The sequence below is a fragment of the Clinocottus analis genome, unplaced genomic scaffold, assembly GCF_023055335.1.
Source record: "Clinocottus analis isolate CAN_PGR_092001 unplaced genomic scaffold, fCliAna1.0.p SCAF_9, whole genome shotgun sequence".
Taxonomy (NCBI): Eukaryota; Metazoa; Chordata; class Actinopteri; order Perciformes; family Cottidae; genus Clinocottus; species Clinocottus analis.
The window spans coordinates 11,313,770-11,332,905 of NW_027176251.1; the positions used below are offsets into that span (position 1 = coordinate 11,313,770).

Genomic DNA, 19,136 nt, shown 5'->3' on the forward strand with positions numbered 1-19,136 from the left:
AGGCAGCTGCACTGAGTTACAATGAAAACTCCATGAGCAGAACCAGCGCTCCTAATGTTAGCTTTAAGCTAAACAAAAACCCATGTGGAGTTTATGGGACTGTGACGAGCTTTGGCTTTTTCGGTGCATACAGGGTAAAAAAAAAGAAAAAAGGATTTGATGCTTGGAGTTTAACCAAGTTGTGGTTGTGGGACGAGCCTGACAATCGGGTGCTCTCACGCAACTGGCAACGAATACAGATGTACAAGCAATGCAGGGAAGCTCTCTGGTGAGAACTCGAGAGAGCAACAAAAAAAAAAAAAAAAAGAGTGTAAAATGTGGAGTTTACATGAGGGAAACTTATGTAGTGTCAGGTGAGCTGTAAAATGCTGAAAAAAATGTGCCATTGACTTTCCTGTCATTGTCTCAACTCTGGCACTCTGTGTCCGGTTCTGTGGCAAACCCCACCCTTCTGGCAACAAGTGATAAAAAACAACATGCAAACTATTTTCCAAGTACTATCTGAGCCAGAGGGGTGTGAGATAGTGTGTGTGCACGCACGTGCCTGACTAACACATTTACACAGGAGTAAAATAGCCGAGCATTGCAACACTCGGAATACAGGTGATAAAGATTACAAATTAAACTATTAAATAATAATCATGATGATTGTTATGATTATTATGATCATAAATAATAATCATGATTATTATTATTATTATTATTATTATTATTATTATTATATCAAAGTATAACAAACTAAGTGAGGAGGAACCACAGAGAGACGTTAAAACCTGGCTCCACATTCCCTTGAGTTGTAATGTACAAAGAGTACAACAGTTACTGCAGAACATCCGAGACAACTCAAAGTTGAAAGAGCGCCCTCACAAACTCAGTGCCCCGTTTAGATTATATAGCAGAACTGCTCCAATCATTCCACTCAGTGTAAATTCCTTTCCAGAACTGGAATCAGATTTTGTTACAATCACCAACGAGACGGTAACGAGGGGATGATTGAGGTTATAGTCCAACCTTGCCCAATCCCCAAATGGGCTGTTTTATGGGCAGAAAGAGCAAGCAAGCATGAGAAGAAAAAAAGACAGAAAGAGAGAGCGAGAGAGGGAGTCTGGAGTCCCACCATGTTAAAGTGATTTACTCTGTCCATGTGCAAGTGAGTCATCGAGGGCTTGGCTGGCTCTGAAAGCTCTATGGAAACTCTAATTCTATAACACGCACACACACGCACACGCACACACACGCACACACACACACAGAGCTTGGTACCAGGTTCTGTTCAGCGAAGTCCAAGAACGACACGCATTACTCACACCAATAAACCCGACACGGCTCCATACAACAGCCATTCAGCCCATTTGCAGGCCAGCCCCATCTGCTTTCCATTACAAAGTATTCTGCTAGTAGATGAGAGAAAACCAGCTACTCTTTCACCAGAACTTATAGTGCCTCCTGACAATACCTGTAGATAAAGAAAGTTAAAGAAAAACATAGGTCATTAAACAAACTGTGCATCCCTAAGCTACAATACTGAAAATCTGCTTCATTAGGGGAAAAAGGTTAGTGAAAATCTATCTATCTATATCTGTATATACCGTCACAGTTCATTTATTAAAACTTATGTTGATGATCAATTAATAATTTTAGTAAGACTTGAAGCTAAAATGCAAAAAGAATAATTCTGTCTCGAGCTTCTTAATTTAAATGTTTCTACTTTAATTTAATCTATTTGGGTTTTGGATTGTTTGTCTGAGTAGTCAAGTAACCCGAAGTCTCAACTTTGGAATTTCTTTTTTTACATTTTAAGATTTAAAAAATGACATCAGAATGAATCACAATGTAGCCATAATCTGTGATACACATAGATTTTGTTGTGGAACAATACACACGTTACACCTTTACTTTACAGCTACTGCGGCTTTGTAATGTCACAAAACTAAACACTGCAGAGAAACTTATAGGCAAATATGCTGGGGAGGAAAAATACTCCAAAAAATGATTAATGCAACTCAAAAAAATAATTCAGATATAAATTATTTCTCGCTCCCACATGCAAAGCACACGTTTGTACGTTTGAAGAAGTCTTTTAACACAAGAGTGTCTTTGATGTTTTGACGCTTTAGAAAGAGTGATCCGATTAACACCCCTGCAGGACAACACATAGGCTCCGCCCTCGCGTGACTCAATGTGACAGACGATTGTCTGCCGTCACACAATACAAGCTGAGCTCATCGTAGGGGCTCCCCGAGGCAGCCAGAAGAGCAGCGGCGACGTGTTGCCAGATGAAATCTGACGCTGGTCCATTACCGTGATGGAATTGTTAAATATTCTGCAGTTTGTTTGGTTCAAACCTAATAGGCGGGTCTGGGACAACAAGACAGATGCATTCGCGAAAGTAGACATTTTTAAATGGCAGACATTTTTGTGTATTTTGTGTCATTCTGGTGTATTTTACGCCATTAATGAGGTTGCAGGCTCCTGAGGTTGTGTGTGCTGCCCCACGAGAATGACTTACTGAGAATTAATACATTGTTAATTGAATTGGTTCTTCCTGTGCTTCCTCGGATATGAAGAGTCAGAATATCTGCTGTGAAAAAGGTTTATTGCTTATTGAAGCTGAAAGACAAAAGATGTTTTCCAATGGCAGCTGGCTTTGTACTAAGGTGATGCAATAAACTATGAATAAAGTGGTCAGACCATGAGCGTCCACATTAAAAACAGAAATACCTGTCATGGTGGGTGTTTGACATTTAAACAATGATTTAACAGGATTACAAAGAACCCCACAATTTCCTCCCACCAAGTACTCTGACCTAATAACAGCTTGTAACAGTCATACATTCGTACCAAGTCCGCATAATTAGTCTTTTAGATGTTGGAGTAAGGTGCAAACAGTATAATGGGCCATAGTGTTGACTGGGTGGGAAACCACGGCATTAGAAATGCTGAACCGCATCATAAGAAGAAGAGAGCATGCTGCTCTGGTCCATTTTAGGAAGAGACTTTGAAGGCAAACATTTTATCTCAACAAACTCGACATGAGCAGCTTGAGGGAGTCCTCCTGTTATCCTCAACATGATGTGTATTGCTAAGATGTATAATGAGTCACCTTAGGGACCCATATAAGGATCCCCTTGAGTTAGATATATCAACTTTTCTCACTGAAACTAAAGCTATGACTAATACTAGGCCACTTCTTATGACATCCACCTCTGCCACCAATTCTTCACGCTGCCTGTTTTACTTCCTGTATTTCCTCACCAGGATGAAGTTTGGCTGAATATTAAAAAGCTTGTTTAATTACATTGTGTGCGTTGCTGAGTGACGGTGAGGTTTGTTTCCTTTGTACCATAAATGCCCGTGCCGACCGAGTAGCTCAGAGATGACAATAAGAATACATGACAAGTTTGCACGAGGCAAATGAAGTCTCCAGGTAGCAACAAGTTAAAAAGGTCAGAATACAACTTTACATCCAAAGTCCTATCTTAAAACCATATTCAATAAGAGCACTTCCTGCTGTGTTCTGATAGTTGGATTCGACTCTTCAGCTCGAGCTGCGCCTGGACAGGTTCTACCACGTTTCGTCTACCATAGCGCTTATAATCCTTTCATAAAATAAAAGAAGTAAATATTGTTCCAACGGGCAGGCAGCAAATTAACATCTGCGGGGTCCGTCTACCTGCTGCCACACCCTAAACCATGTGCCGACAAGTAGGCCAGACCTGGTAAATCCCTGTTCTCATATTCAAAGCAAATCGGATCCAGAAAAGGGTTTGTCTGTTTACTTTCCAACCTCTACAGTTGAGTCTCGTCTAATCAGGCAGACGTTGACCAAAAAAATGCCTTTCAAGGCTGAGAGTCTACAATCAAAGAGGCATTTGATTTTAGATTTTAGACAATGTGTGCTGCAGGAATAATGATTTATGCGAGGCACAAATAATATTACATTAAGAATAGTTAACTATTACTGCAAATTATTATTTTCAATATTAAATTAAACTAATGTCCGAAATGAATAGTTTGACAAACAAATTCAGTACAATATCATAGATCACTAGGAAAACCAGCAAATGTTTACATTTAAGACGCCGAAGGCAGTGAATTTGTTGCATTCTCGGATAAGAAAATAGTTTAATTGATTATCCTAAATCCTGCTTTGATTACTTGTCTAATGGTTTCAAGTTCACATACGAACACGCAGCTTCGGCAATAACAAACAGATAAATCAAACTAAAATGAAAACCAGGTGTAGATTGTAAACACTCCCTAGACTGGTCTGCTTGAGTGGAGCGTTAATGACGGATGTAGAAAACAAGTCCTGCCAGTGACACTGATGAGCCAGTTACCCCACATTAAAACACACACCTAAATCATTTACCAGTAAAATAGTGCTGTAGGCAGAATGGTTGGCATTGTGGCCCAAGCTTGAAGGTTATTTGAGGGTGGGTGGGGTGGGTGGAGGGGAGGGCAGCATGTATTCCCAGTCGTAGTTCTGCATACAAAGACACATGTGAGGAGACGAAGTGTCATGTCTTTGGGCAGAACAGGTGTGTCCAGTCAGCTGAAGCGCCGTGACGGCCCCACCTGTTGCTGCCTTACACGAGAGAAATAACCAAGGGCACCCAATTAAAAGGCAACATCATTGTGAGGCGCATAGATGTCCGTTGTTCATCGCGCTTCTGTTTGCTGCTGTCGCCGCCGCTCAGCGTGCCCGTCAAAGCAGCCCGTCACCGTGTGTATTAATAAACCGGACTTCCCGTTACAGGGAGTCAGCAGTCAGCCCATTCCAGACGCCATGAAAAACCTCTGAGTCACCACCCCTTCAGACGGCCGAGCCAAGACTCTCCATGGCAACCAAACACCAAACACACTGGCTAAAGTGCAACAGATAAAGCCGGCCTTGGTGGGATCGAGGGATTCTTTTCCACCGCACATGAGTCAAGAGATCTGCTTGCTTTAGAAAACAGTATTGCTGCGGGAGCCGCTGGTGCTTCTCTTGCCAAGTAGCTGGAGAGTAACAACAAGCACAAAGGCTAGAGGGGGTTATTGTGGAAGGGAATAGAAAATTCAATAATACTGTTCTCTCGTCACATTGAGCGAGCACCCAAACACGCATGCGCGCACACACACACACACACACACACACACACACACACACACACACACACACACACACGCCTGTGGGGGGGTAGAGATGAAATATCAAAAAGCAGAACTTTTACAGTCGTATTTATCTTTCCAGACACAGAGCTTTGTCTCCTTTCACATGGACAGGCTTCACCGTTCATTCAATAATAATGTCAACTTTGGTAAAGTTTACACAACGGTAATTAAAAAGGACCTTCTGTGTGTGTGTGTGTGTGTGTGTGTGTGTGTGTGTGTGTGTGTGTGTGTGTGTGTGTGTGTGTGTGTGTGTGTCACAGAAAATATGCCTTTTTGTTTCTTCTCTCCTTATTTGGTCACTCTCACAAAATGCAAACTGTAAAGGAGCACATGTTGTCTGACATGCAAGTAAATGTACTGGGAGAGTACAAATACATTTGGTATAATTTCCTTTTCCCCGACCCGAAGCGAACTGCCATGACGTTGACACATTCCTCGACAGCCACAACTGGCTGGGGTCTGATCTGATGAGAGAAACACTCGCAACCAACTCTGCCAACCTGCTGCTAACAACACACTTCACGCGAGCACTGAGATACAGAATGTGACTCAAAGAGAAAAGATTAACTTTAATAATTATTACCTGAAGTTAATCATTTACTACCCCTTACACACACCTTCAGTGCCAATTTAGCTTTAAGGCAGTAGGTCACTTTTATAGGATTTGGTAAAGTATTAACTTATAATTCGATGGACATAATTGAATGTTAAAATACATTTGTGATGTTTCTAATGAACTCAAATTATTTAAAATATGTTAGATAATCCACAGACCTTGATGGGAACAGTTTCATGTAGGAACTATTTTCTTTAGACCTTAGTTCTGACATTACACCTTTAATGTAATGCTTTGAGCACCACAAGTCAAGTGCCATATAGTTCAATTAAATTTGAGAGAAAGCAAACATCTCTAAGGCTGATATCTCCAAAACTAGGAAACTTACAAAAACAAATAAAATATGTGTATTTTTATTTTTAAATGCAACAGATCACAATTAAGTAAGTTTTGCTTTGTTATAACATGGAGCTTGTCACAAACACTAATGAAAGACGTTCTGTCATCAGGGCTGCAGTACTACCGTAACAGAGCAGGCTGTGTGCTTAAGGTGTAGCCCGCCTCGCTCGAGGTGTGTCATTATGAACACAAAACAACCGTCCTTGCCAACTGACGAGTTAAACAAACTTAACAACCAGGAATGCAGTCTGCAGTTGTGATGTTTAATATGACTAAATGCTCCGTGAATTACTGGATGAAAATTAGGGTTGTACTGAATAACAGGTGTAAACAAGAGGCATCCCATCTGAAAAGTGAAAAATTACATTCAGATTGATATGTTCAGCTGCTTCGAGTACAGCACCGTATTAACCATAATGAAATGTTTTAGGGGCCCCAAACTCGGATGGCTCTGGAACGGAGTATTTTAAAGCGCAGCTGCAGGAGCAAACCTGAAACAGCTGATGCGCCACAGCAAATATAAGGACATGATACATTCATTATATGGAACGTATTCTCATCTGACCTTTGGGGCTTAACTTAAAAGACAATTTCAAAGATCTGTGGATGGTTGCTGATGGTTCTGCTAACTTTGAAAGTCCATTTTATTCCGTGCATTTAACATTGAATACTGCATTAAGAGAAGTTATGTGTTCAGAGGGATGCACAAAATAGTAAATGTGTGTACTTTTTGCCTATAATATACAACAACATGAAGCAAAAATGATAGCTTGTACCATGCAATGTACCATGTGACATTCCTACTGTAACAAAGCCCCTCCCTCCCATCTCCACCCTCTATGCTCCTCCTACCTGGCTTTAAGTTCCTTGTGGTCGTCCCTCAGCTTGCTCAGCTCCAGCTGCATGCGCGCTCGCTCCCTGGCCACCTGGTCCAGCGTCTTGCGGGCGTCGGCCAGCTCGGCCTCGTAGGCACTCTTAATGCCCGACATATCGCGGGTGATTGAGGACTCCGACTCAGTGATGCGCAGCCGCAGTCCGGCATTCTCCGTCTCCAGGGAGCGCACCTTGTCAATGTAGACAGCCAGCCGGTCGTTGAGGTTGCACAGGTCCTCCTTCTCCTGCAGCCTGGTGATGCGGGCCGGGGAGACGGTGGCACCACGGCTGGCGCGTTTCTGGCTTGGGGTTTCCATGGTAATAATGGCTCAGCAAGAGGTGCAGACGGGGTGAGTCACTGGCTGTGGGGGAAGGAGGGCGAGGGACGAAGAGTTAATGAAAACTACAGTATCCGAGCTTCCATCTTTGCAAACGCAGTGCACCAAACCATGGGTTGAATCACACGTTAATCTTTAATGAAGTTTATTCTGAAGAAATGTGACAGCCTTACGTAACCCTGATTCTTCTCTGGGCAGCCCGCCTGCAGTGCTTAGTCTGCACACAGGTCTGCACAATAATATATTCCAGGACCTTTTTTCCACAGGCACTGAGCACGTCTATGAAACTTCATTAAATACCTACTCTGCAGATTGCTTTCAATATCAATTAAAATACTGTAGAGGCAGCGTTCACTCGTAGGAATGTGATCCATTTTTCATGGTTCTTGTTCTTTTAAGACCCCATCATGTTTTATAAAAGAAGGTGCAACAGTATTCCTGCCCTCTTCCTGCTGTGGTCCCCTATTCACACTGATAGTATGCACCTCCAAGTCCTCTCCTCCAGGTCCTTTCAATTGTTGCAGAAGCAGTTACGCCACTTTACGCAATTCAATGTTGAGCAAACATATTTCCCACGAACACCAACCCGTACCTTCAGCTCACTAGCAAGGCAATTAAAACACTTTCATAATTACTCCTAATATATGCAGCCGTAGCCAAAGACACAAAAATGAATGAACAACATTCTCTCCTGTCTAGACTTTTGTAAAATGGAAGCATACCACAAAATAAATAAAAAAGCTTCCAATTGCTTCCACGTTACGGCATGTTCGACTCTCCCACTACCAGTATGGTAATACCAAAGAGTTGACTCATAACATCAACAAATGCTGCAAGATGCCCTGATAAGGACACACATCCGCTGTAAATAGGTGCCAACCAAAGAATGATTGACAGAGTGCCAAAATTAGGGGAACAAGGAGATTCTTGAATGGACTCATCCAAGACAACATTTTCAAGCTTTAATAAATGTAGCAGTATTGTTATCAACTGCACTTGTAGTTAAACAGGTGTGACTTCAAAACTGCATCTTTTCTCAGCAGCCAGCCGCTCTCAATCAAACCACCATTTGTTCCATGAGCGGCGGGGAAGCTGACTTCAATTTGGTTCAGCAGTGGGTGGACTTTGCCATCCATGTCTTCACCGCCCATTAAAAAAAAGGGCACCCAAGGACGCGCACGCCCATTTGGGTGGGTTGTCGCCCACATGATGCGCGCACACGCCCACAGGAGCAAACCCATGCACACACAAGAGCTCTCTGGCCTAATTCTGAATAAATGAAGCATCCACTTACACTCCCAAATTGCAGCGAACTGTCTGATGTTCCACTCTCCTATAACAGCGGGTAGTAAAATGAGCTGCACCTTTTAAAGTTACTCCACAGTGCTCCCTGACAAAATGAAACCAACTCTGAGCGAAGTTAAAAGAAGCACTATATTATGAGCACATTATTTGTACAACAGTAGCAAATAATGTCTGTCAGTTGAACAAACAAAGTCTCACAGGGCGACAAATCTGAGCACACTCCCTGGACCTTACCTCGGCTGTGTGTGGGAACCTCTCAACTTCAGCCTGCTGACGACTAAAGTACAGGACCTTTCTAGAAGTTTGTCTGCTGGTTTGAGTTAGTGAGCGAGCGTGTGCGAGTGTGTGCCATACCCCAGAGAAGCGTAGAGAAGTGGATCCGTTGAATAATGCAGCCTTGCTCTCTGCTAATGGGTGTGTGCGCCTTTGGCTCGTGCCCTGAACTACTCTCCTAGCTGTCGCTCACCGCACATGTACCTACTGCTGAAGAGGGAGAGAGGGGGCGGGAGCGCATGAGAGGGGAGGGTGGGGCTGCAAGGAGGAGTCAGGCCAGACAGTTTGTGTACACACACACACACACACACACACACACACACACACACACACACACACACAGCAGCTGCTGAGCTTTATCTCTCCCTGCACTGGCCCTATCTTTTCCTTTCTCATTTCACTCAGACAGAGCCCTCGCAGACAGACCGACCTCAGCGACTGGTGCAAGTCTGTCAATAAAACGCAGTGACACCGATGATACTGAACAGCTCCCGGATGAGTGAAGGCATGTGAATGTGCGGCGCTCACCCTGCTCCTCCCTGCTGCTATGAAGAAAGCATTCTTTGCCCATTTGTTTAAAAAAAAATAATTGCTGTGACAGCAGACTTCAAAGCAAATGCACGGAGAAGGCGCAAAAATAAAAGAGATGAACACGGCACACACAAGGGAATCAAACAAATCCAAAAGTACATGGAAAGCATTCACCTCCTCATAGCCGCGTTGTACTGTTATCCATGGCAGAAATATAACCTGTTGACAAGCACGTCCACCGAATCCAAAGAGGAAAAAGTCCACAAATCTGTTATATCATAATCCCAGGGGGTGATAAAATTATTGCCACACGTCATCTTGGAAGTCTAAATGTCTGTCACTCCAAAACCAACTTGACTCTGGTCTTATATATATTTCCTCTGGGTGGAGTTAATGGAGTCACAGGTCCAATCAAGTTCTGATGTAGGGGGAAAAGTCGTTTTCTGCGCGTGTGTCCGTGTGTGTATGCATCTCCTCACCATGGAAATAAAGGTTACTTTTATTTGTGTGTGTGTGTATGTGCGCGTGTGTGGTTAAACAAGGGGCAAGACAGCATGTCTGTTTTTGGGCATGGGGCAGGCCCAGTGGCTAAGGGAGTATCCTGGCTTCACCGTGGCCTTCCAGTGGAAAGGCGCCGTCAGCCTCTGAAGCTGCCTCTGAGTCACATCCTGATACAAACATCTCTCTCTCCCTCTCCCTCTCTCCCTCTCTCTGACAAAAATGTCTGACTGGCAGCCCAAACATCTCTCTACAAGTGTTTCCACTAGTCTCCAAACATTTGTGTGTGTGTAAAATATAATATACAATCAATAATGTTATTACAACTGAGAACAGCAGATTTTATTTGCAGGATTTAAAGCTGGAGTAGCCAGGTTTTTTTGGATTGCATCATTGGGAAAAAAGTTGATAACAACCTTTCATTGTATTGTAATTCAAGAGGTCTGAGAGAAAACTAGACCTATGCACCTCCTCTTGGCCCCGTTTTCTTTAGAAAATCTAGCCTGCGACGAGACTTGCATCATTTTAGAGAGAAAGCTCTCTCTTTCAGGAAAGTCTGCTGAAAAAGTTGCGATTCCAACATTGGTAATATCTGCCGACGCTACAGATCTATCAAAAAGAGTCTGACAGTAAAAAAAAAAAAAAAAAAAGCGTCTATGAAGCGCCTCATGTTGCTAATAGTTTAGCCTTCTGTTACCGTTAGCAAAAGGCTCACAGCTGCGACTATGTCAAGTTCATGTTTATGAAGAGAGCTGGAGCCTCAAACCACAGTATGTATTCTCAAAGGGTTTAACACCGATGGCTCAACATGACCTTCATTCATAAGTGAGTCCACCAGCAAGAAGATTGCACGATACTATGAAGTTATTCTTGATGATCGTCATCTGTTCCACTGGGAATTCCTGGCGAATTCCTCGCAGAATCATGCAGGTACACCAGAAACTCCTTCAGCTCAGTCTCCAGCGGGGCCTTTGGCAGCGACCAGCCCACCATGGACAGAGCAGGAGCCAGCCACACTGCTGGAGGGCCAGGTCGTACTGCTGGGCCCGCTGGAGAGAAGGGAGGCCCGGGTGAACCAGAACTGAGAATAGCGGGCTGTTGGATCCCTGCTTCATCAAAAACATTTTTTCACCCCACCAAAAAATTTTTTTAAATTTGTCAACGGGGGCCGCCGAAATCAACAAAATAAAAAGTTCCTTGTACTATCTTTAAGAAGCTGGTATTAGCAAGTGTTTGGATCAGTTGTCAAACAAAATGCCAAACAATTGATATATTATAATAGATAATTGCTGATTCATTTTCTGTCCAACAACTAATAGATTCTGCTCTTAATTTTTCCCATAAATTGCAGTGATGCACGGCCAAGTGTTGGTTCTCTGCTTACATTACTCTCCTACCTACATACACTAGATGGGTTTTGGAAATAGATAAATTACCTGGGTTGAATAGATAATAACTGCCGATTTATTTCTAAATACAAAATGTTCCAACTATAAACCACCACTTTGCAACCACCAATAACCACCTACTAGCGATGCATTCCAGTCTCCAGCCGCCTGTCTGACGCACAGATGCTCTTGTTAAAGACAGGAGAAGGCATGCCAGACTGTGACGCAACTCACGGTTCAGAACAGGTACTGAACAACGTGTCGGCAGCCTGTTCCTGACTCGTCTCACTCCTCGCCTCTCTCCCTCTCTCCCGGCATTCCGAGCGGGCAGCAAAAAAAAACAAAAAGAAGGCAGGGCCGTTGTGCAATCAAGAGATTTGATTTCTCCATTATGAGCCACTGACTTGCTACTCACCTGGGAGGAAAAGAAGCGATGACAAAGAAGGATTCAGTGTAAGAATATTTGGAGTGGGAGGGGAACTCAAGTAGGCTGTAGGCGGCTATAAAATGTGCATCCATTCCTGTTTCAAAAACAGGAGGAACAACTCCTTTTCATCCTTTGTAACCCTTTCCTGCACAGAGCAAGATAGATAGATAGATAGATAGATAGATAGATAGATAGATAGATAGATAGATAGATAGATAGATAGATAGATGTGCAATGCAACAGTTCACAGAGGGATTCTTCTTTTATTTGTCAAACCACTACAGTCAGTTACTCAGAAACACATCAACTGTCCTTGAGTGTGCTTTGTACCTCGGCTATAATTGTAAAGCAGTCTCTCACTTTGATATATCTGCTGCTCGGGAGACCATTGTTCACACAAAGTGCATTAATCATTAATAAAAGACTCATATCTTATCAAATCTCTGTCCAACGCACAGAAGCCTGTTCTTCAGACTTCTGCTTCGTTCGCTTTTCAAAAGAAAAGCTAAATATTTGTTTGATAATCTATCCATTTTGACATGTAAAACGTCAAACCATTGTTGCTTTGCTTACCATGCAAATTATCCTCTACATGATCATGGCAGCCTTCACGTTTATGTAAATACATTTTTCATAATTTCCATAATGTGTACTAGATATTGCCCGAGACCGGCAACACAATGTGTGTTGTCTTGTTTGCTTGAGTGTGTCTATAAAGCTAACACAGGAAAGACCAGAAAACTCTTCCATTTCTTCACCCAGCAACATGAGGAAGTGACGGTCCCAGGAGGGAATTCAGGAAACTGTTAACAGGGCAGAGTCCTCTCTCAGGCCAAGTGATCCTCAACCACTGAGGATTCAGCAATCTTACTAGTAATGTTACGGAGGTGAATGATAAAATAAATACACAATGTGGCTCTGATCAGTGGCAGAAAGTATCTAAATTCACACAGTACTTTAGTACTCAATTTTTTTTTCTATACATATGAGTTTACTGCACGAGTGTATTTATTCAACATCTACAATTACTTTCCAGATTCTAACATAATGTGCATTCAAATCATTCAAGCACACACTAGTGTAACACAAGTAGAATAAGCTCCATGTATGTTTTTTAGTCGATATCCTCCATCCTATTCATTATTATATTTCAGAATCTTTATTTCTTGTCTCCATCAGTCTCCATTTGTTTTTTGATTTATAATGGTATTGTTTGATTATCAGCTTGTCAATCCAGATTACACTAACCGATTTCCACAGTGTGACATTTGTGTTTCATTAATGTAAAAATAATAATAATAATAATAATAATAATAATAATAATTAAAAAAGGGTCTGAATACTTCCACTCCTGAGTGTATCAGTGGGAGTCAGTCTCTCCCTCATGAATGACGCTGCAGCTCCGTCACACTGCGCCTCTCTGGCGCCCCCTGCCGTCTGACTCTGGCCTCGAGTCGTCACAAGCGCAGAGAAGACGCCAAGCGCCATCCGCTGGCGGACCCACTGAACGGAACCGTATGCCTCCAAGTGGGTAATATCTCTCACTAAGTTTTCACTAAGAGTTAGTTCAACAACCTGTCTGCTCGTCCACTTCAAACACAAAAAAAGAAATGTCCCCCTCCCTCAAATGCAGAAGGTAAAAGCAGCTTAGAGATATTCGCACTGCGACATGTTATTGACTCAGTAGTCTTACCGTCTCTCCTTGGAAAAGCGAAAACCTCTTTTCCACGGTCACTGTTGGCCTTTCAAAATGTCCACAGCCGAGTTAATTATGATACTATCCACTCGGACGGTTTTTCTTTGGACAAATCGGCGAGGGCGAACTCCTTTGAGCCGAGCAGGCAGCCACCTGCAAATCAACACGCTTGATTAGACTGAGAGTCTGCGCTAATTACAACGCAGCCTGCACGCGCCACCTGCCGGCCACCGTGAGCCTTTAGGTCCGCGTGCAATGGAGACTATACCGAGATTATGTTTAACTGGTGGGGGGGGGGGGGGGGGGTTCAGTGAAGGCACGTGAATGCAAGTTTGTAAACGAAACATTTTAAATAATAAATGTATACATACATAAATGTGTGTGTGTGTGTGTATATATATATATATATATATATATATATATATATATATATATATATATATATATATATATATATATATTAAACACCCAATTACAGTACCTGTTATCACCACATGATCACTACACATGGACCTCTCTATGGCAATGATTGATCTACTGACCTGAATTGATAATTTAATTAGAACCGGCTGCCAGGAAGCACCATACAACTATTTCTCAAGGCAGCTACACCAGCATGACTGCCACTATCAAGCTGTACAGATGGGCCAGTTGAATGGTGCAGTCAGTTTAATTCCCTGTGATCCCAAACTCAAACACAAACTAAAAAAAAAACAAAATACACAAATTAAAAACAACTCAAGTGTGCTGCTGGATATATTTTACAGAGCACTTCGCGAATATGCTTATCATTATGTAACAGCTGAACATGAATTTTACATGACCTATGTTACTGAGCTGTAAATGTTTTTTTTACATTCATAATGATCATAAATGATGGAACAGCACAGTGGGTCACTGGCATCATAATGCAGAGAAATAAAGGTCAGAGAATGTGCAGTGATTGTGGCCTATCTGGTACTAAAACTACACCTTCAGGACAGTATTGTTCTTGTCATCTTTTGCATAAACCAACTAACAAAGATGTTCATTTGACGCCGTGGTACAAATATGTAGCATTCAAAATGCCCCTTTTGGGACAAAACGTAGAGAACTACGCTCACAGTTATAACCAACGGTAAACATGTTTCTGACATTTTGGGAATAGTAATAATAATTATAGTGTGGTCCAAACACAGATCTCCAAAAAGCACTTAGATCCTTAAATAAAATCAACATGTTTTTAAAATGCTTCATTACAAACAAAAGTTTATCAAATTTAAAATTATGATCAGCAGAATGCACTGAAAGTATCCAGAGAGAGTTTATATTCATTGTACTAAATTGACCATTTAAGATCATAAATCATCAGTATTTTGATGGTGTAGCTGGTCAAGTTGGAGCTAGTTGTATTTATTTAATGAGCTGGATTTAATTAAATTTACTTTAGTTAAATTTAGTTGCAGTTCGGTTGATGGGTGAGTGCTGGAGGAAGTGTGGTTAAAACAATATCTGACCATTTCCATATATTTTCTGGACATGCCTTTTTTTCTTTTTATATTGAAAGAGAAATAATGAAGCTTTTTGAAATATAAATTGATTGCTGTATTGTCACATTATACTTGGCCAAAATCCCAGACAGAGTCATGACTCAAGATGAATATCTCGTTAAAATACCACAAGAAAGTCATCACACAGAAATTGATGCAGCCAAACTCCCCAACAAAGGATTAATGGAGTGCAATTGTAAAGGAAATAATAATCTATATGGAGAAATTGACTTTTGCTTTTAGTCTACATTGTGTTCATTAAGTAAAATACTGGAGAGAAAAAGGAAACTATGTATACTTATAAGTCGTAACCCATTACATGTGACACTGAAAGACCCTTGTCTCACAACATTGTCACCAGAAAACATTAAAAATAACACAAGCAAGACCTTATTTAACTTCATATAATGTTGAATACGATTTTTAAAGTTTTTTATCTCAATCTGCAAATCATCTGTTCAACATATAGTCTTCAAATAGATGTAGTGGAGAAAAGTACAAAGCGTCCCTCTAAAACGTAATGGAAGTGAAGTACTGAGCAGTGGTGAAGTACTTGAGTCCATCACTTAAGTGAAAGTAGAACAATGTAAAACATCCACTATTTAAAATATTACTAAAGTTAAAACAATGTAAAGTTAAGACTTTTTTTTTTTAAGACTTTTAAAGTTAAAAGTCTCAAAAGTACTCAGAAGGGGCATAACGGCCCTTCCCATGTACTATTATATAGATGTTGTATTCCACTCCATTACCATTCGATTATATCGATGGTGAAATTGGTAAAAGTGAAGATCATTTTAACAACTGTACATGTGTCCTTTTCTATGAATTGATGATTGATAATTTTGAGTGTACAATGTAAATGGTAATAAAAGTGGAAAGTGGAGAGGTGAAAAGAAGCATTACATGAACAAATATTTCAGACTTATAGTGTTTTTAGTTACTTTCCTCCACTGCTGTTAGGCAGCATGCAATACTCAAGTAAATCAGGGTTGTTTAAAACTGCACAACAGTGCTTGATGAAATGTACTCAATTACTTTCTATCACAGATGAAACATGTCTGACAACGAAGTGCACCTACTTTGCATTTTGTCCCCTATTTGATGTATGATAAACAAAATCATAAAGTGCATGAAAGCTGCGTTGTGTGGAATCAGATGAGAAAGTTTATCTCTGAGAAGCCATCCTAATTCATCAACAGCATTAATGTGCAGAATTTAAAAAAGGAGAAAAAAAAAAGTAAACTTTCACTGCGTACAATTAAAGTTATATAGCTAAATCAAGTGACACGGTGTCTGCGAGATGAGAGCAGAATGCCAAGATTAGAATGAGGACCAAGCAGGACTCTTCAAAGCTTTCTGTGATGCGTGTGAGATCACCGCCATACGGGAAGCAAGCGGTGAGGTGAGCCTTACTCATCACTAGGCGTGTCACTGGCTGCACAGCATCAATGTGATTAGAGAGATGGAACGGGAGGAGGGAGGGGAGTGTGAGAGAGATGACCTAATACCCTGTAAAAAGCTATGAAGTCATACTACCTGACTCATATTCCCAGCTGACACCAGCTCTCCCAATCACAACATCTCAGTGCATCATTTATGTGTTTGTTGTTGGGTGAGAGAGAGAGAGAGAGAGAGAGAGAGAGAGAGAGAGAGAGAGAGAGAGAGAGAGAGAGAGAGAGAGAGAGAGAGAGAGAGAGAGAGTTTACACAGAGTTTAAAGAGAGGAAAAAAAAGTACAGACGTGATTGTTGAACTAAAGAATTTTCTGCCACAATGAATTAACAACTTATCAACTGTTATTTTCATAATTTATTCTTCACTTATCGAGTATCCGTCAAACATACTCTGGTTCCAGCTTCTCACCTGTGACGATTTGCTGAGGCGGTTTTCTATTTCATTTAAATTGAGTATCCTCGGGTCAAAACAAGCATTTTGAACATGACACCTTGAGCTCTCACCTTGTGCATTTTGATTGTAATCCACCATCTCTCCAATCCGCCTTTATCACTGCTATTCAAGAATATTCTCTTAAGTCGTTGCATGTTTTTGTTTTATCGCATCGTCATTATGTGCAGTGTGTCTGTAAGTACTTGTACTGCTGCTACCCTGAACTCTGGAAAAAGTGTAAAACAAATAAAAGCAAGCACAAATGGCCAAACAAATAAAAATAAGAAGAAAGAAAAAGAAAGAGGAGAAAAAAACAAAAACAAAAAAAACCAACATGGCCTCGGGATTTAGAGTTTCATCTGGTCAGCTGATAGACTTCGGGGCTCTCGTCAGCTTATGAGCACAAGATGTGGTATCATTTGCATGAGGTCTTACATCATCCCTGAGCCCGCTCACTATGGCATCAGCACGTGGTGCTTAGCCAACACGTCCCTTTGTGCTACACAAGCCTCATTCAAGTGACAGCGGGGCACCAGAAAAGTCCTGAAAAGGACATCTGGCCGTGGAAGTCAAAAGGACGTCCTTTAGGGATTCTGAGACATGTCTTCACAGCCTATTAAGCCTGTACTCTTCGGGAGACGGACACTGTCCAAAGGTGAAAGCCATATTTGCATGGGCTTTTGGACAAAGAGGTTGGGAGGCTCCGTGGGTCTCTGCGGCACAGTGAACCACAGCATCTCCCCAAAGATGCCAGGCAGCCTTTCATCAGGGGGAAAAAAAGAGAAACAGCACTACTGTGACGACCAGATGGTCAAGATCATTGAGGGTTTTTTTTCATGTGCAAGTAACATGACCTCAGCACTCTGGGTTTCACAAGTATCCCGCAGCTAACACACACACACACACACACACACACACACACACACACTTATACACACACATATATACACGTACACATTGAAAGAGAAATGACAATTGTAGCCCACAGCTAAAGACACTGATGTCTGAATGAAAACCAGACCTGCTGGTGTCCATTCGGAGCCCGGAGAGGTTTTCGGTCAGGGTCACAAAGGTTATGTGGTACAGCAGCATCGACAATCAGGCCTCTAACAGGACACACCAAAACGCATACATGCAGGCAGAGAGGGTAGTGTCTGAAGGAAAGGGATGGGAGGAGTGGGCAGGGGAGGGTACACACACACACAATCCCAGATCCATGTTTTATTTTTATTGATTTGGGCTCTGGACTCCCAGCAGACCCCTTTTAATGGAAATCCAGACGACCTCTTGGACACACTGGCCTCATTGGTGCGACCACTGAGAGGCTCTCCTGGGCTGCTCGTCCCCGTCACACCAACCCCTCGCTCAATCCTCTGGCCACTCCACTGCTGGGGTTGGGGGTTGGGGGCCAGACCTCCTGAGCCCACCCTCTGGTCCCTCATTCCTTTTTTCTTTCTTCCTTCCATCCATGTTATTGGGTGGAGTGGGGATGTTATAATCCTGGACTCACACCAGGAGTCTCCCTGTGAGTTCTCATCTGCAACGCACCCTCAGGGAACAAACCCCATCCTGATTGGCACCCAGAGAGTGCGTCTAGACCGTGAATATGCATGTGAATACACCTGCTGTCTCTTTTGTGGGACCATTTCAACGCAAGGCTTGTGTCGTTTCCACTTTCAGAACTGGCATTGGAAATTATATTGTTGCTCAATCCTATGCGTTATTTAAAGGCAGACGGCGTTCTCACTCGAAATGCTAAAATATGCATCTGCGTGAGTCACATGCCATGCTCAGTCGGTCATATGAGGCCAAAATGGACGACTGTGTGTTTTGTTGTTTTTGTTTTATTTCAGTGTTAACCTAGTTAGTGTGGGAATACACCACCCATGATGGGGAATAATTAATTGATTGTAATGGACGGGGTTAAAATGCACAAGTTGTAAGGGGCGAATTCAACACCTCCCTCTGGAGCACAAAGCACACACAATGAGAGTATTCATCAAACAGCCATTTAGAGATCCCACATGTGTGTGAAGATATCTATCTTCTGGTGGGGGTGGAGAAACAACAACAACAAGAAAACAAACGGTGGAGCACCGGAACATTTCATGCTGTTCTCAAACATCCCCAGAGTTTTCTTGTCGTTCAGGTAAAGCCTCACGCAACAGATACTCCCTGTACATCCCACCATGCATGTGCACAGATGGTAATGGCAGACTAAGCTCGAGTTAGACTGACACTTTGAGGAAGCTGAAAACATGGACATCAGTTGTCGCTCAG

General features: G+C 42.1%; 1 protein-coding gene across 3 annotated transcripts in view; it reads right to left on the minus strand.

Annotated features, from left to right (window-relative positions):
• LOC137780880 (lamin-A-like) overlaps nucleotides 1-13,600 on the minus strand; it is a 29,344-nt gene extending 15,744 nt beyond the window's left edge. Inside the window, exons 1-2 of one of the 3 annotated variants that reach the window (XM_068569206.1) lie at nucleotides 13,439-13,600; nucleotides 6,965-7,347 (exon numbers count right to left, since the gene is read on the minus strand). In XM_068569206.1, coding sequence (XP_068425307.1) covers nucleotides 6,965-7,302 — 338 coding nt within the window. In that variant the 5' untranslated portion in view covers nucleotides 7,303-7,347; nucleotides 13,439-13,600. The other 2 variants (XM_068569205.1, XM_068569207.1) reach the window with 2 other exon arrangements.
• Between the last annotated feature and the right edge of the window lie 5,536 nt (nucleotides 13,601-19,136).